This window comes from Sycon ciliatum, chromosome 4 (assembly GCF_964019385.1).
Source record: "Sycon ciliatum chromosome 4, ocSycCili1.1, whole genome shotgun sequence".
In the NCBI taxonomy this organism is placed as follows: Eukaryota; Metazoa; Porifera; class Calcarea; order Leucosolenida; family Sycettidae; genus Sycon; species Sycon ciliatum.
The window spans coordinates 18,459,810-18,481,301 of NC_088646.1; the positions used below are offsets into that span (position 1 = coordinate 18,459,810).

Sequence of the window (21,492 nt, forward strand, 5' to 3'; positions counted from 1 at the left end):
CTGCGGCAATATTCTTCACTGCTATTCTAAATTGTAAGAGCTCTGAAACAACTCAGTTGGTGAGCCAAGGAAATATTAAACTGAAAAAAAAATGGAAACAGTGGGGCACAAGGTATGTGTCAGAGTCCACCAACTAGACCAAAATATGAACAGCCACAATCTGAAACAACAAGAAGAACAAGTGGCGAGGTGCTATAAGGATATCAATGAACACCCGGAAACAAGTGGCGAGGCACTGGTAGTACAAGACAGCACTTCCAAAACCTGCAAGCAGTCAGCACAGACAGTACACATGAGGGTGCACACAAAGAGCCTACCTCTTGTTGGAAGCGCTTCTCGACTTCCACATTGTCACCGACGAGCTTTTCGTGGTCCTGCTGCAAGGAGAGCAAACGCTGCTCAACGTCTTCCCGCTGGGCAACTGCCGCTGCGACTTGCTCTTCATGGCGCTGACGGAACTCATCATTCGCCTACACATCAAACACAGAACAAATCCATACAGCAGCATTAAGCTAGAACTACGCAAGCGAGGCACACAAATGAAGCAAATCCCTGCCTGATTGTGCGGCATGTACACATGTACCCACAATACATGAGCATAATTTTAGCTGTCCAGGAAACCAGCTACACCAGCCAGATTAATCCCTCAATTTGCCAAAGGCATGTGATGACATTTACCACTTAGAAGGTCCAAACAGCTAGCTATCCGGAAATTCAGAATGACAGTGTAGTGGGCAATGACCCCATATGGCGCTGTGATGAGTGCTACACTACTCAAGGCCCAAAGACAAGATTTTCGAACGGAAAAGCAGAGCTCGGTTTTGCTTGCCCTCAGAGTCTAGACACAATGTGACTGGCGTAACATGTTGGCAATTCCACTGTACCTGGTTGAGCTCAGTCAACGCCTGCTCGTTAGCTTCGCTGATTGCCTTGAACTGGTCCACATGCTGCTGTGCACGTTTCAGCTGCTCCTCCAAACCTAGCAAGAGAGCAGAGTACAATCACCACATACACTAGATATGAGATGATCAGTCATACACTAGAGGTGATCAGAAAAGCACTTCGACGTGCAAGTTACTGCACGCAGCAAAAAAAATGGAGCTTACACAACCATAAGATGAAATGTTGAACAAAATGAGAAAAGAACTACAACTGCAATACAAGAGTGAATGGATGTCTCAAGAACCGTAGAAGGCAGCTAGGCACCGAGCGAAAGTAACAAAGCCAGCCGGGTAGAAGTTGTCGGTAACATACCAGTGCAGCGTGCCTCCGCCTGAGTCAACTTGAGACTTAGACGTGCAACCTCCGCACCCTCGCCCTCAGCTGCGGCTCTCTCTGTCCTCTCCTTGATGGCGTCCAGCTCGGCTTGCAGAGCCTTGAGTTGGGTCTCATACTCCTCAGCCTACATGCACCAAACAATAAGCAAGCACACATGAGATGAAGAAACTTACAATACAACAATGAGCAACAATTGTGTTGGCTACATCCAATATGTGTGACAGTTGCAGTTGGCAATCAAGGTGATATCTTGCATACCACTCGCAATATCCACAGCATGCATGTGTGCTCGCATGTGTGTGTGTGTGGGGAGGGGGGAGGTTCAAATAAGCAGAGCGGGGGGGGGGGTGCGAAGACTGCCAGAGCACGGTTGCCTTGCCTCTTGTTAGTCTCTCCTACCAATGGGGCTCCAGAACGGAGAGCACAGTGCAATGGGCAGAAGTGGAGAGCTCACCTTCTGTACAGCAGCCGCGGCACTAGTTTTCACGGCCGACAGTTCATCACGGGAACCATTGGCCTGCTTGCGTTCCTCGCCGAGTTCCTCTCGCACCTCCTTCAGCTGGACCTGAACAGGAGCAAGGGCAAGTGGAAAACAACAACAGACCATGATGCTCATGGAATAGAAAGGAGGACTTGCCATAAAGCATTGCAAAAAGCAGATGACGTAAGACTAGAAACACAGAACGGGGGTACACAGAGCAATGGGACACATAGTTCAACATACCTCGTATGCAGCCACGACCGAGCGATGGTACTCAGTGTCAGCGTCTAGGCGGCGCCGCACAGCGGTCAGCTCTTCCTGCGCTGTCTCCAGCTGTCCAGCCAGTCGGGTGCGCATCTCAAAGTCATTTCGCTCAACATTGTTCTGAAACATAATACGGAGACCAACACAACACACACACACATCACTTCCAGAACACATTCAGAAAAGCCCAATCGCAGTAATGGTGGCTTAGAATGCACGCTACGCCTTGCTAACGAAACACAGCAGATACACCATGCATACATCGTATACCACTGATGATCCATGTGCATGTGCACTCCTGCTTACAGCTCCTGCTCATGCTCACTGTGGGCCGAGCTGTCTCGTTCACCCGAGGCACAGCTCCTAAAATTGACCCACAACAATTTGTCTGATGCTCGCAAATCGTGAACTAAAACCGTCGCAAACGTTTCGCTCTTTGCAGCAAGCCAAGAACGTAAGTACAATTTTCAACAATAAAATACTACGGAGAAAAGGCATGTACAATCATGTACCCCACACTCTGTAGGATGCCCATGACTCTATAGAACGTTACAGCCATATACAATGTCAAGTAACCTCGTGAACATGAATTCAAATACGAACAGACACAAACTTGACTGTGACCTTGCCTTCAGGTGGGTGTGGGGTATACTGTATAACATACACAGTCACTGGTGCAGCGAATACAATAGTTAATTATGGTATTCGTGTCGTTACAGCCTGCACCATACAAGCATTCGTGAACAAGAATAGCGCTTACCTGGATCGTTTGCAAGCTTGCCAGCAGCGTTCGCTGATTGCTCTGCTCACGGTGAAGGCTATCAATTTCACGCTGCATCTGATCATTTGTGGACTTGACCAGGTGGTTCTCCTGCGTAAGGTTTTCGGTTTGACGCTCAGATCGCCGCAACTTGTCCTTGGAGTCAACCAGGTCCTGCGATGCTGTGTCCAAGCTCATTTGCAGCTTGGCCATGGCCACATTCATCTGGTTGTTCTTCTGACGGGTTGCCTCAAGCTCCGTGCGATAGCTATCGACATTGGTATTGAGCAGATCCTGCCTCTCAACGGCGTACTCCAACTTGGAAACGAGCTTGGCATTGTCCATCTTTGCTTGCGACGCTTCCTCTCTGTATTGATCGACCTGGCTGGTCAGAACCTCTGCATTCTGACCCGTCTGCTCTTTGTATTCGCGGAACTCAGCGGCCAGCTCTTCCATGGCATCCTGCAGTGCGGTGGTGTCCACGTCTCTCTCCACGACCGCCGCGGCGATCGGTGGCGGTGCCTGCTGGAACGAGTCGTTCAGACTGGCCATGCTGACATCTGCAGAACTCAAGGACTGGACGGGTGAGTGCACATCGGCCAGGACACGGCTGGCGTCAAGTTGAGTGGAAACAGACGCAGCCGCCTGCAGAACACAGAACAGCAGAACAACGGTGATCGCGGTGATGGGTGGGAGATGTCTAGTACGATTGGGCCCCACCCAAAGGATGTGGAAATTCCCGAAACCAGTGTAAAACTATAGACTGCACCTGTGAACATTTGTACAGGACTCAAAGCACAAGTCCATCTAGCAGCACCAGCCGTGATGAAGGGGACAGAATGACAAGACATTGGGGCATGTAGGGGAAATACAGACATGTAGAAAGAGAAAAACAAACACTACATTGTATGCATGTAAATAAATCAAGCGGGCGCTCCACTTCCCTAATAGTACTCAATACCCACGAGGGATAGAGCCTTCCACAGCCAACGGTTGCCTGATGATCGTGACAATGTGAAACTCGGAGTCGCAACACAGTTCTCTCAGTCTCTCAGTCTCTCAGTCTCTCAGTCTCTCAGTCTCTCAGTCTCTCAGTCTCTCAGTCTCTCAGTCTCTCTCTCTCTCTCTCTCTCTCTCTCTCTCTCTCTCTCTCTCTCTCTCTCTCTCTCTCTCTCTCTCTCTCTCTCTCTCTTGTATGCATGTAAATAGACCACAACGTGCATTGGCATTTCCTTTTCACATAGACATGCTCACACCATGATCAGCTTACATCTGGTGAAGAACTCTGGGCCAAGACACGGTACAGATCACGCTGCTTCACCAACGCCTCCATCTGCACAGCCATGCGCGCAGCAGCACATAGGAGAAAAAGAAAAATTAGAATGAATCAGTGTATACCTTTTCTGGCTGTAAGCTGTGTGCATTCATCATAGATCTCTTGCTAGCCAGTATTGTGAGTGACTAGTAATCAGGTGGTGCCTATATGTACACGGTGCATAAGGTACTGCTGTTCGTTAACAAATCTACACGTGACACAAGCACACAGTGTGATCACATAGGATAGATAGCACAGTACAGAACAGCAGTAGGAACTAATCCGGCATGCATCCATATCAGTTGTAAGACACAACCGACAATCGACTTGAGCAGGGAAATAGGACAAATGAACACACGTGCACATGTTGTATGGCATGTCCGTTCAAGAAGTAATGCTATCTCTTGGTGGGTGCACAGCTGGAGGTCAGTGCCAACCACCAGCTGTCTGTTTGAAATACCAATAGCTACAGAGGTGCTCATGGAAATCAGGCCCATTGAATAATAGTTACGGTAGGTCAGCGCGTTGTCCCAGAGCATGGCCCCATGTTTGCAGAGCTACGACTGTGCCATGCCTGGTGCTGGCCAGGTCACAAAACCAGGGTTCATTTAGCACGGCTGGTAAGCCTTTCATCACGAGTCCCTCCACATACGGACAAGTACTTACAACTGTCTTTGAACGAGCTCGCTGCTGACGGAGGTCCTCCAACTGCAGCAATGCATCCTCGTGGCTTGCACGCAGCTCATCAAACCTATACCATACGTCAATACAAGAACAGAGTCAACTGGTCAAAGACGCTGAATATCAAGAGCCTAATCAGGTTTTGCACAATAAGCAAAAACTACAGGAGTCATATTCCAGTACATCAGACAAGCGCACGTGGCAACGACAGAAAGCAGGATGTGACATGTCCCGAAGTTACTATCAGAGAGGCCAGCATTACAGTCCATGGTTGATGTGTACTAAAGGCAGAAAACATGACGGTCTAAGAATCCAACCCAACACAACAACACTCTTACTCAGTGTCTCTCTGCTTGAGCTCGTCCTCCTCCTGCTTCTCACTGAGCTCACGGACAACGGCCAAGAGCTTCTCGTTCTGTATTTGCAGCTCCTCAATGTTCCTGTCCAATGCCAAGAAACAAAATTCAAGAAGCACGTACTTTGAAGTACATGTATTAGTATATTATTGTATAAACATTGCCACAATGTGCATAGCATCAATGCAGTAAATCAACACGCAGAACTGCCAAGAATCAGACAGCCTGAAAAACACAACTGGCTGCACCTTGACCTCACCTGAATGATACCAGCTGTGCAGAAATGACTTCATCTGAACTGGTGACATCATCATTAATCTGTGACAAGGTTGTATCAAAGGCACTGGTGGTGCTGAGACCTCCGCGAGCTTGCTCAACCTCACGCAGTAGAACTCGCACCTGAATGGCAGGACACAATTAAAAAAGGTACAAAAGAGGTGTGAAAGACGGTGAGCAGTGCATACAACTAGTGTGCTAGTCACAACAAATTGCAACCAGAACGCCGCCAGTGTCACCGTATGTAACGCACAATTGAGTATGAAAGTATCTCCACCATGGCATTCATTCCTACCTGCTGGCTCGTGTCCTTGCAGCGAACTTCCATTCGAGCGTTCTCACGCTTCAGCTGGCTAGAAAGACGCACTGAATCATCAGCCTCCTGGCGAAGACGCTCACACTCCTGAGGAAACAAATAAAAGACAACCAACAGTGAAAAACTGGTGGACCAGGTACAAAGGTGATTGGTGGATGGTCAAAATGACAGAGAGCTACGTCATCCCCTGTGGACAAACACTCTTTTGTGACCAAGTTCCTACTGTGCAATGGGTAGGGCAGAGAGCTACACCATCCCCGTGGACAAACACTATTTTGTGACCAAGTTCCTACTGTGCAATGGGGAAGGACAAAAAAAGACAAGGGTTATACATGTACAAACACTAGATTGAGCAAAGTGGAGGTGAAGATGGTAAGGGGAAGTGGAAGGTTATCAGCGACTTATTGGGTGGGGGTTCTAGCATTTCCTTGAAAGAGGAATTCTTACCAGTATGCCCGCTTCAACCTTGGCAGAGAGCTTCTGATTGGTAGTGATGGCGTCCTCATACTCTCGCTGCATCTGTTCTAGCATGGGTGCCTTCTCTCGCAACTCAGCTCCAATCTGATTAAGTTGGGTGGCCAGCTGCTGGTTTTCATCTTGCTGCACGCGAAGGTCATCAGATGCCTCCACATACATGCTGTAGATCTGTCAGAAGATAACACATGCGTACACAGGTAAGCAAGACACATCATCACATGATGCAATTGCCAAAGACATCTGGCCTCCTTCAAAATACAGTTGTGTGTCAGTTACAGTGTTGCCACATCATTAGACACCCTTAGCAAACAACGGTAACGCTATTTTTTACGGTACTCGTACCTTGATCACCCAAATAGCGTTGAAGCTGCAGCGTATAAACGTTATGGGGGCTGATTTATCGTTGTGACCAACGGTACGTATTTTGGCCAAATATTGCATAGTCCGTACGCATTTCACCTTGTATCGCGTATATATGGTATATGGTGACAAAAATGGTTGTACGGCGCGAAATCAAAGCTACTCTCGTGGCAACAGCGTACTAAAAATAGCGTGCATCTTGCTAAAGGTCGAACCCAAATCACGGTATTTTCCCCCTTACGATAATACCGTTACAACATAACGTTTTTTGCTAAGGGTGTCTATTATAGCCAAATATCAGTAGACTGAAAAAATAAAATGCATCATCCGGGGGCTTCGCCCCCCGAAAATCGGCAGGGTACTGACATGTCGGCAGGTGTGGCAACACAGCAGTTATCCGGCAAACTCAGATCCAGACGTTGGATAAAATTAATTTACCAACCACACAACAAGCCGACCTGTTTGGGAGCTATTACGCGTTGTATTTCCAGGAGATAGGCAACAATTGCCGTATGCAATATGCAATATTCTGGTCCAATGCCAGAGCTAGTATTGCAAGCACCGCTGTGCGTTAGTATGGCCAATGCCGACACTAACTGGGGCAACAATTGCCCGGCGAGAATTCAGACGTGTCAATACACGAGCATGCAGTAGGGATACACTTGTGGGCGAATGTAGGCGCACTTGGCTCAATGCCGGCCTGCCCACGATCCCTACTGTTGAATTCAGATGTGTCAATACACGAGCATGCAGTAGGGATGCACTTGTGGGCGAATGTAGGCGCACTTGGCTCAATGCCGGCCTGACCCACGATCCCTACTGTTGAATTCAGATGTGTCAATACACGAGCATGCAGTAGGGATGCACTTGTGGGCGAATGTAGGCGCGCTTGGCTCAATGCCGGCCTGACCCACGATCCCTACTGTTGAATTCAGATGTGTCAATACACGAGCATGGAGTAGGGATGCACTTGTGGGCGAATGTAGGCGCACTTGGCTCAATGCCGGCCTGACCCACGATCCCTACTGTTCTCCCTTACGGGATGGCTTAAAGGATGCACTTGTGAGCGAATATAGGCGCACTTGGCTCAATGCCGGCCTGACTCGCGATCCTTACTGTTCTCCCAAAAATACAACATGACCCAAACAGGATTTATCGGCATTACTATTTACAGCAATAGATGCGAGCGCCGTCCAATGCGGCTGCCCATTAGCATAGTGGGCAATGCGCTCTACGTACCAGATCTGGAACAACGCTGCTGGCACTGATCAGTCCCTGGTTGTAGCTTGCCCTGGCGCGGGGGCGACAAGCGTCCGGAGCGCTGCAGCGAAGCGTATGTCGTGCTGGAGCTGTCCGCCAGGCCCTGGCGGATGAAGTACATGGTTGCGTCGTCAACTGCTGAAGGGTGAACTGCGCTGGTTGTGTCGGCACTGCGTCGGCAGTTGGGCTGCGAGTCCAGAAGCGTCGACAACCTGACCCAAACAGGATTTATCTACATTACTATTACACTACAATTGATGTGAGTGCCGTCCAATGCGGCTGCCCATTAGCATAGTGGGCAATGCGCTCAACGTACCGGATATGGAACAATGCTGCTGGCACTGATCAGTCACTGGGTATGGCTTGCCCTAGTGCGGGGTGACAAGCGTTCGGAGCGCTGCAGCGAAGCGTATGTTGTGCTGGAGCTGCCCGCCAGGCCCTGGCGGATGAGGTCCATGGTTGCGTCATCAACTGCTGAAGGGTGGACTGCGCTGGTTGTGCCGGCACCGCTTTGGCAGTTGGGCTGCAAGTCCAGACGCGCTGACAACCGGACCCAGACAGGATTTATCTGCATTACTATTACACTGCAATTTATGTGAGTGCCGTCCAATGCGGCTGCCCATTAGCATAGTGGGCGATGTGCTCGAAGTACAGGATCTGGAACAATGCTGCCGGCACTGATCAGTCCCTGAGGTTGGCTTGCCCTGGCGCAGGGCGACAAGCGTTCGGAGTGCTGCGGCGAAGCGCATGCCATGCTGGAGCTGTCCGCCAGGCCCTGGCGGATGAGGTCCATGGTTGCGTCGTCAACTGCCGGAGGGTGGACTGCGCTGGTTGTGTCGGCACCACTTCGGCAGTTGGGATGCGAGTCCGGCAGCGCTGACAACCTGACCCAAACAGGATTTATCTGCATTACTATTACACTGCAATTGATGTGAGTGCCGTCCAATGCGGCTAGCCATTAGCACAGTGGGCAATGCACTCAAAGTACAGGATCTGGAACAATGCTGCCGGCACTGATCAGTCCCTGAGTGTGGCTTGCCCTGGCGCAGGGCGACAAGTGTTCGGAGCGCGGCAGCGAAGCGCAAGTTATGCTGGAACTGGCCGCCAGGCCCTGGCGGATGAGGTCCATGGTTGCGTCGTCAACTGCTGGAGGGTGGACTGTGCAGGGTGTGTCAGCACTGCGTCGGTAGATGGGCTGAGAGTCCGGAAGCGCTGTACTCGAAGACGAGTAAGAGACTTAGCAGGATCATTGCAGAGTCGCCGTTGGGCTGAGAGTCCACATCAGCCGGTCTGTTGAACGGAAGGGGGAGGATCTAAGGCCAAATGGTGGTGCCTTATCTACATGGTACGAACCTTCCCAAAAATGCCAAGCCGGGGCCAGACATGAGGGGAAACAGGCCAAAGCCGCCAGGCATACTTCGTGTCAGCTTTAGAGAGGAGAGCTCAGCATCAGGGACCTAAATTTCCGAGCCATCTTCAAGATTATGGGCTGGTGCGAAAACAGCTCCGGGGGCCCTGGAGGGGTGTGCTGCTGCGTAAGTCGCACAATACGTGCTCCATGCGTCGCGAACCTCCTCCCGACTAAAGTCTCCCAGGCCAGGGATGGGGCTGCAGTTGCCTCGGCTAGGTTCTGCTCCGCTGCCGGAGCGGCCAAGTCCTCGCGTACGGTAGTCTGGAGCCAACTTCAACTCGAGCAGGTGAGTCCGCGGAGTAGGTTTTGTTCCTGTCGGGTCTAAATAATTGCGGGATGCCAGTGCGTTTCGCAGCTCAGCAGAGCGCATTTTGGCTGGACATCGCTCACTGACAGAGACATGGTTGATCGGATATTGATCAGAAACTGGCCGCGATTGTCAAACAATTTGACCGTCAAGGCAGCAAAGCAAAGAGCGTTATGGCTGGACATCGCTCACTGACAGAGACATGGTTGATCGGATATTGATCAGAAACTGGCCGCGATTGTCAAACAATTTGACAGTCACTGCGCCAGCGCAGCAAAGCAAACGGAGCGTTTTGGCTGGACATCGCTCACTGACAGAGACATGGTTGATCGGATATTGATCAGAAACTGGCCGCGATTGTCAAACAATTTGACCGTCACTGCGTCAGCGCAGCAAAGCAAACGGAGCGTTTTGGCTGGACATCGCTCACTGACAGAGACATGGTTGATCGGATATTGATCAGAAACTGGCCGCGATAGTCAAACAATTTGACCGTCAGCACAGCAAAGCGAAGAGCAAGAAACAACAGCATGGCGAATTGGAGTAATGCGCATGCTCCGCACAGTCCCGTGCGGAAACGCGGGAATTCGGAGTGCGTGCATGTTATGCATGTACAAGTGTTGCTTATGGCAAGGATGTTGGTGTGTTGCTAACTCCACTTACCGTGCCATGCACGGAAACTTATATATTCTGTACGATAAGTTATAGCTGAGGCTACATAGCCATATTGTCAATGTGTCCACACATGAAAAGGACATATACCAGTCATGACTCTACAAGTATTTTTGATTCTCCACTGGCCTCAGACATGCACCGTGTTCATCCACAAACTTCTGTATAGCCGGACTTGAATGTAGCGTGGCATGAGAGCAACGGTCATGCCAACATTTAGTTTTTGAAGTAGGGCTGTGAATATGTTGTGTATGACCTGCCAGTGTATGCTGTTAGTGTTGGATAACAGGCATGCCGGGTAAGCGGCATGCAAAACTGTAGATCCTCTCACAGTGCTCACATGAATAGTCAGGTCATGCTCGTACATACCTGTGTGAGGGTCATACCGGACTTGAGACGAGTGCTAGTGGACGCAGCATGCGGCGAAATGCCTGTAACCTGTTGGCTGGTGAGAGGAGCGTGGCCTGTGCGGGTGTGTTCAGAATCAGTGTATACAAAGAGTGAACATTGCAGACAAGACTCATCAGAACCAGTAAGTCGTCATTCTCCCAAAAAGCAATGAATAGGCAACTTACAGGCATGTGCACACTATACAGCAGCAAAAGAAATACATGCTAAACAAATAGGTGCGGGGAGCTACCAGCAGCATAGCAGAAAGAAGGCGAGAAATGCGATATGAGATGTATCAACTGGACATGGAAGGCTTCCACAGGACGACACGCTGTTGCATTTTCAGCTAATAGTAACGGCAAAACAGCCGTGTGACGTTCACTCCCCAGTACCATGCGGGTCATGACACCCCGTCCTCATTCTAACATGCACACTCTTCTAGATCCTCTAATGCATGCATGTAGGCACTTGGACATGGCCACAAAAGCACACAGGCACACTTAATGAAGGAGATCTCTCTCTCCCTTGGTCTTACCACGTTGACGAGCCACGTTGAGCAGGTCATTGGCATTCTCAAGCTCACGCTCCAAGCTGCTGACAGTGCTCTCTGGGAAAACACGTGAATACAGGATACCAGCGTACCAGGTGAGATGGCGCATTGCATTGTATATTCGCTCGAATCACCAGTAACATACCAAGCTGCCATGAATATTGATGCTCAATATGAGGTGAGCACATACATGTACACACACATTGCAATGAATGCCTGGTCTGCGGCAGTGCGACTAGTCCACACAAACCTACAATGAATGCACGCCTGGTCTACGGCAGTCCGACTAGTCCACACAAACCTACAATGAATGCACGCCTGGTCTATGGCAGTCTGACGTAAGCACGGGATAGCCAGATTACACGTACATGTATGAGCCCCTGCAACTGCCACAGGTTACAGGGGATTTTAGAATACAACAACAGGACTGGTCTACTCACCAAGTGACTCGATCTTTTCATTTGCAACTTCTTCTCGGGCCTTGAGCTGCTCTTCAGCTTCTTCACGACCTAATAGCAGAGGATGGATTGAAGCAGCAATGGCATGGCAAGACCAGAGGATATGAAATAGTAGGTCGGTCGCACTAGCTAGAATATAGTTGCTGCAATCAACCCTCAAACTCATCAAGTGCTATGGCCCCCAGGCACAAACCGCACTGCAAACCGCAATAACAAAAGAATCGTGACAGATACGGCATCAACATTGTAATGTAAGCAGTACCTTGGGATGCCTCCGCCAATAGATCCTGAAGGCTTCGGGCGCCATCTACTAGACTGTCGAGCTTCTGCTTGGCTTCAGCTGCTGTTTCCTGATGAACGAAGAACCAGTAACACACCGTGACAACAAGACTGTATAACTCCACCAGTCCCAAAGAGTTACTGAAATGGAATTCCACCAAACATTTCGCCTGACAGATATAAGTGGATGATAGAGGTCGTCATGAAAAGAAATGAAGCAATGTATATGCACCAGCAGTCATTGTAGGGGAGTGAAAGTGCGTGTACGTGCGTGTGTGTGTGTGTGTGTGTGTGAGAGAGAGAGAGAGAGAGAGGAGAGAGAGAGAGAGGAGAGAGAGAGGAGAGAGAGAGAGAGGAGAGAGAGAGAGAGAGAGAGATGATTACACTGCCCATACCTGGTGAAGGGTGGCTAACTTAGTCTGGAAAGCAAGCTCATTCTTGAACTGGCTTTCCAAATCAATTTTCTCGTCTTGGAGGTCTTTGACCTGCTTCAGGCATGATTCAACTTTGTTTTCACGTTCCTGAAGCAGTTCTCGTAGCTTCTCACAAGTGGTCTGAGATGCAGCCAGTTCATCATTGGCTGTGTTCAAGTTGGTCCGCAGTTCCAGGCCAAGGGTAGACTTCTCCTTACGAGAAGCAAGAAGTTCGTCGGATTTTGTCTTAACTTCAGCATTCAGCCACTCAATTTGGGAAGCCAGCATCTCCTTCTCCTGCTCAAGACGCTTTTCACGGAGCTGGAAGAAAAGCAAAAGGAGAAATGACAATTAGTGATGAACCAATAAAAGAGCAAACTCTCCTAAACAGACACTTTTGTGCCTACATAGCAGTCATTCGGATTCGAACTTGGATGTCCTGTTACAAAACATTCGCTCGAATGAAAGTGCCTGGAGGTTCTCAGTGTACATGATCTCTATAAAAGGAGTAAGGTAAACAATGCAAGGATCAGAACACTTACCTGTCCAGTCATACCAGAAGTGGCAGTCTCTTCCACCTTGGTCTGACAACAACAACACAACAACAGCAACAACGTGAGAATAAAGATTTCAAACAAACAAACAAACGAACAAACAAACAAACAACAACAACAACAACAACAACAACAACAACAACGATTTCACTTGCCGGCACTCTACCAAGCCAAATGTCAACAACACCTTTCTGAGGGCATGTTCCGCACACTACGACACCCAAGCTCCATGGAAAGCATTGGATAGAGAGAAAAAAAAGAATGCAAAACTATCATACCTCTGCCTCAACTTTAGCAGCAAGGGCGGCAGTTAGCTTCTCAGACATGTCTTTCCATTCGGCTGTGGGCAGAACAGTAAATAGATTGAGAGAGAGAGAGAGAGAGAGAGAGAGAGAGAGAGAGAGAGAGAGAGAGAGAGAGAGAGAGAGAGAGAGCGAGAGAGAGAGAGAGCGAGAGCGAGAGAGAGCGAGAGAGCGAGAGAGAGAGCGAGAGAGCGAGAGAGAGAGCGAGAGAGCGAGAGAGAGAGCGAGAGAGAGAGAGAGACACACACACACACACACACACATAAATACAGGTACGAGAAAAATGGAACAGTAAACATTTCACAAAGACAGACACAGGATGCTGCGAAATAAGCAAAGTATGACACCTCCACTCCAGCAGCTAATTGTACCTGCTCGAAATGTGCAGTAATGCCTTACAACAGCCACCGCAATGCCAAGTGACTGTAGGAGATACCATGTCGACTAGCATAACCATCACGAGACCACATCCAATGCACTGCGACGTACCATTGACACGTTCGATCTCTCCGCTGCGAAGCTCTGCAATCTGTGTCAGCTGCCGTTTGTCAAGCTCGGCTTGTTCATTGTCATGTTGTAGGGAAGCCTGAAGGACAGTGTGAAAGACAGTGGAGATACATAAACTATATATCAGGGGTACAAGTAGGCAAGCATAGGAACAATGAACCAAACTGCAAAAATCTTCATAAAGCACAAGGTACCAATGCCACACTCCCTACAAGCTAAGATCATACAATGGCACATACCAACTGCTGCGTTTGTTTCTGAAGTTCATCCTGGGATGACTGAAGCTGATCTTTGAATTGCTCATTCTCTGCAACTGGAGGAAGATTTGGAAGCGAAGGAAAAAAGAACACGGCACGTCACAAAGCTTTCAAATGCTGCACATGTACACTAAAAAAAACTTTTTTTACGAATTGGGTGCGTGGTTTCAAGTAAAAATAAAATAAAATAAAAAACTCAGTCTGAACCCTACCGGTGAACTTGTCAAGGGCAAGTGTTTCACAAGACACAATCTTGATCACTATGTGCAGTATGTGCATGCTCACATCACTGGCACTCGGCAAGTTTCATCGCCCAAATACTACTAGAGGGATTAAAATGTATACCACACAGGTCAGCTAGGCATGTCTGTGTGTGGTGAACCCATGCACAGGTCAGCTAGGCATGTCTGTGTGTGGTGAACCCATGCATGCGTAAGCACAACATACACAGCATGAGCACTAGTGATGGTTCAGCTAACGCACTCAGTTGTTGCCAAATCTGGCAGGCGACGTCACCAGCAGTTGCAAGTAAAATATACCAGGTATGAAGTGAATACAACAACTGGGTAGGCAATACTAGAGTATACAACAACTGTCACAAAGCGTATCATGAGCATACCCGAAAGACTCAGCTGTCCAGATAGCTGCTCTTTGGCTGAAGATTCTTCACTCAGCTGTTGCAATTGATTGACTAGTTGCTGCTCCAAGTCACTCAGCTTCTCAGCTAAAATCATGTTTACAGAGGGGGACAGATTAGCCAAAGGAACAATAGAAATAAAGGTTATTCACAACGTTGACATAGCAAACCGTGGGTGCCTTCGAAATATCATTGGGTTCTTCGACAGGCAAAAGCACAATGAATACTTCGAAATGGCTGTGCTGGCAAATTATAGTGATGTCTACCCACCACTTGGCCTTCGAACTCGCTGATATCTGACATTTACAAGGGCTTGGTGTAGTCAAAATATATGTTTCTCTGTCTCTCTCTGTGTCTGCCTCTGTCTCTGTCTCTCTGTCTCGCTGTCTCTCTCTCTCTCCTTCATTTTCAGACAAAAGCTGATGTAAGCTGCAGAATATCACTAAGTAAAATTTAACATTGTCATTAATGTTGTAATCTGGACCTCACTATCACACTAAACAACTTTACAGTGAATTGAATGAAATTAGCATTGTGTAAACAACTCCCAAGCTCAATGCACAAATCATGGCAAGGAGCCAAGGAAATGTGTCCATGAAAACAACAGTGAAGTGAAACACAATTGCAACACACAGTGGCTTGCAAACAGAAGCGACCAAAATAGAAGGCTTGCCACACCACGGAACCGAAATGGACACGAGTGTATTGTGTACATTTCAAAAATACCCCTCTTGTCAAGATAATGGACATGCAATGGACATTCAAAGGGAAATGCAAACTACAAGCTGGACCAGATCCAAGGTGAAGCAAAATACAACACGTGTTTCATAGTACCTATTTAGTAGTATTACCTGCACCAAGCAACCTTTCGAGCAGAGCAATACTAATACTCGCGAAACAGTTAAAATCAAAAGCAGTGTACATGTATAATAATTATGTATTGACGTACAACAAAAATAAAGAGAAATTGACAAACAAAACTGCCGACATTTACTACATTTCAGGATGTGATGAAAAGCAGACATACCCGAATCTAATTGCTGTTGTGCAAGGTCAGCCTTCAGCGAAGACAGGTCTTCATTCCATGAAGCTCTGATGAGATTATGGTCACCCCAAATACTGGCGAACCGCTCCAAAAGAATCATACAATCCTCGTTTACTGTAAGGTTTTCTAAGTCTGCAGGCGTGAGGCTCAGGGCCTCAGCCAAAGCGTCCGGAATCATAGTGGCGGACTCCCCCTCCATCGAAAGATTTAGAGAAAGAGCCACCAACAACAGTTCATGTCACAACAAATCAGTATTGAATGTTCTTCGCCCTCAAAATGAAATGAAACGTCTTTTTCATTTCTGCATGGGAATATTATTTCAATGCAGCCGCCAACAAAATAAACACAGCGCGAAATCAATGGAAACGCTGATGGGTTTATCAACTCCATGCGTTTTGGCAGCGTATTGATCACGAAATTTGAGGATTTGAAGTTTGCTGCCATGGAGATAAGTATCGTAGCGTCGTGCGTAGCGTCGCGACGAAGGCCAGATGCACGATCGATCGGGAATGATATTCAAAACAGGAAAAAATCTAATCCTGACCGTGCCCCCTTGCCTTGCAAGCTTGCTGTCAATGTTGAGTTATTTTTCTGAGTTACATTTCAGAGGTGCTGACAGTGGAAGGCAAGAATTATTATCACTGTTGTCGATCGTCAAAGAGTATAGAGAAGAGAATGGTGGACATCAAGCGCTAGAATGGAAGACAAGGTGAGGCGATTTGGTAGTGTGACCAGGTGCCCGGCCACGTGGTGCAAATTCGAATTTGTGCTCAAAACGAGGTCAAACTCAGTTCAAAGTACAACCTGGCGAAAAGAATATTTCTCACCACAATTGTGTTTCTGTAGTATACATGTATGCACAAGCAGCAGCTCAGGACTCTCCGTTTGTTGTACTATTCGTAACAGGGAAGAGCCTCGGCTCTGTCGAGACGATATCCAACGAGTGGCAAGCCAGCCACGAGCTATGGCAGAGCCCGTGACGGTTCATCGAGGCTGCCTCCTCTGCAGTCCGCTCGAACGAAGGTAAGCTTTTTTTGCTTTTTCTTTCCTAGTACAATCATTCATGTTATAGTACACACACAACAGAGGCGGACACACACACACACACACACACACACACACACACACACACACACACACACACACACACACACACACACACACACACAACAGAAGCGAAAGGCTGTGTAGCTGTAACTTCACGCATTTCAGGCGATCATCAGACAGCAGCATTTTGTTATTGTACATGTAAGTTTGCACTGTCAGAGCTTGTACAATGTGTGTTATTGCTGTGCTGCTAGCAAGTGTGAACATCATGCGCTGACTAAGTGGTATTCGAATGAGAAGGGAAAGAAGAGAACTGATCGCCCTGTTCTACATTGTATGTAAACAGAAAGAAGGTGTAACGCCCTACACCCACGCACACCCATGCACACGCACACCCATGCACACGCACGCACACACATGCACACACATGCACACACACACACACACGCACACTCCTACTCCTGCCCATCGCTGAAGCAATGATAGCGAACAAACTATGTTAGACATAGCAACTTGTGCTGGGATTACACCATTCAACAGCTTGCAAGGCTGATGAATTGACCACCACTAATTTTAGCCTGGTCTACACTGGTTGAAGTGGCTTTTTCTGGCCAGTGAATCCCTATTTACACACACGTGCACCCACACAGCGGCTGATCCAGCAATCTCTATAGGGGGTTCCAGTATTGTCAAAACTGAATATTAGTAGGTGATGCATGTAGATGGACACGCACATGGTTGCCAGTAGTACATTTACGAAATTTAAGGGGTTCTGCGGAACCCCTGGAACCCCTCCTGGGTCCGCCCCTGCCACACACGCACACACTTACACACACTTATACACACACACACACATACACACACACACTTCAAGTACTAATATGCTTGCATCACAATTTTTTTTTTTATAGTACACACACAACAGAGGCGGACACACACACACACACACACACACACACACACACACACACACACACACACACACACACACACACACACACAACAGAAGCGAAAGGCTGTGTAGCTGTAACTTCACGCATTTCAGGCGATCATCAGACAGCAGCATTTTGTTATTGTACATGTAAGTTTGCACTGTCAGAGCTTGTACAATGTGTGTTATTGCTGTGCTGCTAGCAAGTGTGAACATCATGCGCTGACTAAGTGGTATTCGAATGAGAAGGGAAAGAAGAGAACTGATCGCCCTGTTCTACATTGTATGTAAACAGAAAGAAGGTGTAACGCCCTACACCCACGCACACCCATGCACACGCACACCCATGCACACGCACGCACACACATGCACACACATGCACACACACACACACACGCACACTCCTACTCCTGCCCATCGCTGAAGCAATGATAGCGAACAAACTATGTTAGACATAGCAACTTGTGCTGGGATTACACCATTCAACAGCTTGCAAGGCTGATGAATTGACCACCACTAATTTTAGCCTGGTCTACACTGGTTGAAGTGGCTTTTTCTGGCCAGTGAATCCCTATTTACACACACGTGCACCCACACAGCGGCTGATCCAGCAATCTCTATAGGGGGTTCCAGTATTGTCAAAACTGAATATTAGTAGGTGATGCATGTAGATGGACACGCACATGGTTGCCAGTAGTACATTTACGAAATTTAAGGGGTTCTGCGGAACCCCTGGAACCCCTCCTGGGTCCGCCCCTGCCACACACGCACACACTTACACACACTTATACACACACACACACACATACACACACACACTTCAAGTACTAATATGCTTGCATCACAATTTCCTTGCACTTACGCTAGCTCATCATCCATCCATTTCCATTTCTCACTTCCTTCACATGCTTTCTGGTGTGACACTCACCAGTGTCTGGTAAGTGTAGGCTGCAGTGTGCGTTGTTTGTACTAGCTGCTTTTACTACATTGGTTGAGTTGTAGAGGCCCTCCTTTTCTGACTACAAAATAAACTGGAAATGGAGAGGACTCCACATCGCTTCATGTCGGAGACAAAAGGAGCAACTTGCCTATATGCTTGTCCACGGCATCCACAACATCAAGGCAATCTGTTCGTTACGTTCCAGCCAACCTTGGCCATCAGAAAAATTGATGTGGTCAGGACCAGTTCCCAGGATTATAAGCAGGACAAACTAAAACATGATGAATGCATGGTGAAGTTCACGCAAGTCAGGGGCGTAGGAGGGGTTTTGGAAGTGGTACGACCAAATGTTGGCGCGGCCGAAGGCCGTTTTGGAGGGGGTCCGGGGGACCTCCCCCGGGAAAATTTGTAAAAAAGACACAAAATCCTGCGTTCTGGGAACTTCTGGCACAGTTTATAAGTCATAGAATTATTTCACGGGCAGAAGAGACGTGCATGGACATGCACAGATGCATGGCAGATTTTCGAGTACGAGTCTAGAAAAAGGTCAAAGTCTGATGCGCATAAGCATCGATGGATCCTGATTTATTTATTACGGTTTTGCACGTTCCGGACGGACCACACTTTTCGAAAAGTGGTACGGCCATGGTCGTACCAGTCGTAGCGGGTGCTACGCCCCTGCAAGTACAGTCACACATAGCACTACACAGTGTGTGTACTGGCACAGAGGCCTGAGAGGGTGACATATGACACTAACTGTACAGTGAAATAATCGCTACCTAGGTGCTTGACAAACTACATACATCTATCATGCTAATAAAGACACAAACAATATGGAACAACAGCGCTACATTACACTAGCACTAGTTATGCAACTATCACATTATAGACATGCATAGCCATCATCTAAGTTACTAGTCGGGATCTTTGGCACGTCTCTCCCTTAGGCCTACATCAAGTGCCAACCAAAATTGAGGTCGATGACAAGCCTGTTGTGCTTGATTTCAACAGCCTCTCAATATTTTCGGCGTGAACAGCGTGAATCTCTTGCAGAAATTGTTATTCGACCGGGCAATGATTGTTGCAAAAGATTCACGCTGTTCGTCTCAAAAATACTGGCCAGGAGACTGTTGAAATCAAGCGCAGAAAGTTTGTCATCAACCTCAGTTGGCACCTCAGTTGTCACTAATGGTTGTGTGATGTAGTGCGGTTGCACATTGTTTATTGTATTTGCATGGTGTGGAGTTTTGTCAAGCACCTTGGTAATGATTATTTCGCAGTAGAGTTAGTGTCATATGTCACCCTCTGTGCCAGTACAGTAGTGGAGTGTAATGTGTCTACTTGCATGAACTTTACCATATATTTGTCATGTTTCACTTTGTCCTGCTTATAATTCTGGGAATTGCTCCTGTCAACATCCATTTTCCTGATGATGGCCAAGGTTGGCTGGAATTTAACGAACAAGCGGAAGCAACGTTGAGCGTGTAACAAAGTGGCTTGCTCCTTTGTCTTATAATAAAATGTGTTGTTTTAGTTACCCCTCACTTTGTGATGAATTTCCACTGGTGATGGCCACGTTATGGTAGCTGCATTTGGAGATATTTCTTTTGCATTTACATGAGCGTACAGTTGATTTTATTCGCTGCTCATCCACAGCGGTTGTCTCCTTGTCGGTTGTTGACCATCCTCTAAGTCTTTCATTTTGATAGTCTTACCATCCGGTAATCAATTCTTGAATGCGGCCATGCACTTACCCGCGACCACACGCCATGTATTGATCTCGCATACGTGTGTTACCCGCACTCTTTCTTTTACGGCCCTTTTCACGGCACCGAGAAGGTGTGTCCGTGTCTCCGGAATTTAATGCAGCTGCAGGAGGATTGTGGCATGTTGTGACTGACTACTTCATGCTAGCGATGTTCCTATTGTTTTCGAAATTCTAGCTCGTCTGTTCTTGTTCTGGCTCTTCACATTCACAGAGAATTTTCCAAGAGCTGAGATTCAAAACCCGATAAACGCCAAATTTGAGAAAATGAGATTTTCAACTCAGTGCAGTCAAAGGTCGAGAGGCACCACCAGGCAAACTTTCACCTTCAAAATCTGACTAGAACCATTTCAAAACTGGAATCCAAATTTGGATTTAGATACCAACCGCACACAAAATGAATCCTTTTTCTGGTCAATATCCGAAAAGTGATGAAATGGATTTAGCGAGTTTTGCATCTCAGCTCTTCCTTTGTACACTGTGCATACAGTTTTCCATTAAGAGCGCTGGTGTGCCTACACTTTGGTGTCCGTCCTGGCCCATTCTTAAAGTCCCAGACTCACCGTTCCTTGGTGCACAGTGTTGCCGCAGCTAACGTCACAGATGTGTGTTGTCCTGGATTTCTTCTTTTGTTGCATGAGCAGGAGGGTCAGAATGGCTTGCCATTTACAATGGACTCACTGCCCGACTATTCGCAGCGGCTCACTATCTCTCGGCCACCCAGTAAGTATGCTGCAGTCCTATCTGTGTGCAACGGTGGCCATATCATGGTCCACCACAAGCCAGTCTCCGTGGACAATTTGAATGTGTCTTATAACTTATACTGATCCAAGCATGGTTAGCGCCTGGGGTGTCCATCAGAGAGGTGGTCTCTTTCGGCAATGGCTGCTTGTGATGGATTTTACCATGCCTGTTTGTAAATCATTGAGATTGCCTATTTTGGGCTACGTGATGGCACAATGTTTTCTATTTCTATGATGATGAAAGAGCAAGTCCCCTGTCTGCAACGATCGGCCTCCACGTGAAGCCCAGGGGATGCTTAATTTCCAGATATGATCCTGTACTGTAAAGGAGACATTCGGCTATCTTAGATCCTGATCCCTTTCTGACCACATGCATTGTACATACTCGTTCCTGATAAGTTCTTCCCCGGGAGATCCATGTGTGATTGGGCACCTGAGCTTGGCTGAGGAGATACAAGCG

The 21,492-nt window shown here is 47.8% G+C and overlaps 2 protein-coding genes across 2 annotated transcripts in view; one reads left to right on the top strand and one right to left on the bottom strand.

Moving 5' to 3' along the window:
- The window catches only part of LOC135814815 (nucleoprotein TPR-like), a 41,127-nt gene extending 25,228 nt beyond the window's left edge, over positions 1-15,899 (bottom strand). The window contains exons 1-23 of the mRNA XM_065327990.1: positions 15,589-15,899; positions 14,544-14,648; positions 13,907-13,980; positions 13,650-13,746; positions 13,137-13,198; positions 12,847-12,888; positions 12,287-12,625; positions 11,875-11,962; positions 11,595-11,663; positions 11,140-11,211; positions 10,584-10,678; positions 6,175-6,372; positions 5,707-5,814; positions 5,395-5,534; positions 5,118-5,219; positions 4,765-4,849; positions 4,054-4,116; positions 2,784-3,428; positions 2,003-2,143; positions 1,733-1,843; positions 1,255-1,402; positions 885-979; positions 318-470 (exon numbers count right to left, since the gene is read on the bottom strand). Coding sequence (XP_065184062.1) covers positions 318-470; positions 885-979; positions 1,255-1,402; positions 1,733-1,843; positions 2,003-2,143; positions 2,784-3,428; positions 4,054-4,116; positions 4,765-4,849; positions 5,118-5,219; positions 5,395-5,534; positions 5,707-5,814; positions 6,175-6,372; positions 10,584-10,678; positions 11,140-11,211; positions 11,595-11,663; positions 11,875-11,962; positions 12,287-12,625; positions 12,847-12,888; positions 13,137-13,198; positions 13,650-13,746; positions 13,907-13,980; positions 14,544-14,648; positions 15,589-15,805 — 3,249 coding nt within the window. The 5' untranslated portion in view covers positions 15,806-15,899. The remainder of the gene's footprint in view (positions 1-317; positions 471-884; positions 980-1,254; positions 1,403-1,732; positions 1,844-2,002; positions 2,144-2,783; positions 3,429-4,053; positions 4,117-4,764; positions 4,850-5,117; positions 5,220-5,394; positions 5,535-5,706; positions 5,815-6,174; positions 6,373-10,583; positions 10,679-11,139; positions 11,212-11,594; positions 11,664-11,874; positions 11,963-12,286; positions 12,626-12,846; positions 12,889-13,136; positions 13,199-13,649; positions 13,747-13,906; positions 13,981-14,543; positions 14,649-15,588) is intronic.
- Positions 15,900-16,160: 261 nt separating this feature from the next.
- Positions 16,161-21,492, top strand: part of LOC135814817 (dynein axonemal heavy chain 7-like) — a 96,753-nt gene continuing 91,421 nt past the window's right edge. The window contains exons 1-3 of the mRNA XM_065327993.1: positions 16,161-16,315; positions 16,513-16,629; positions 20,934-21,012. Of these exons, the coding sequence (XP_065184065.1) occupies positions 16,304-16,315; positions 16,513-16,629; positions 20,934-21,012 (208 nt within the window). The 5' untranslated portion in view covers positions 16,161-16,303. The remainder of the gene's footprint in view (positions 16,316-16,512; positions 16,630-20,933; positions 21,013-21,492) is intronic.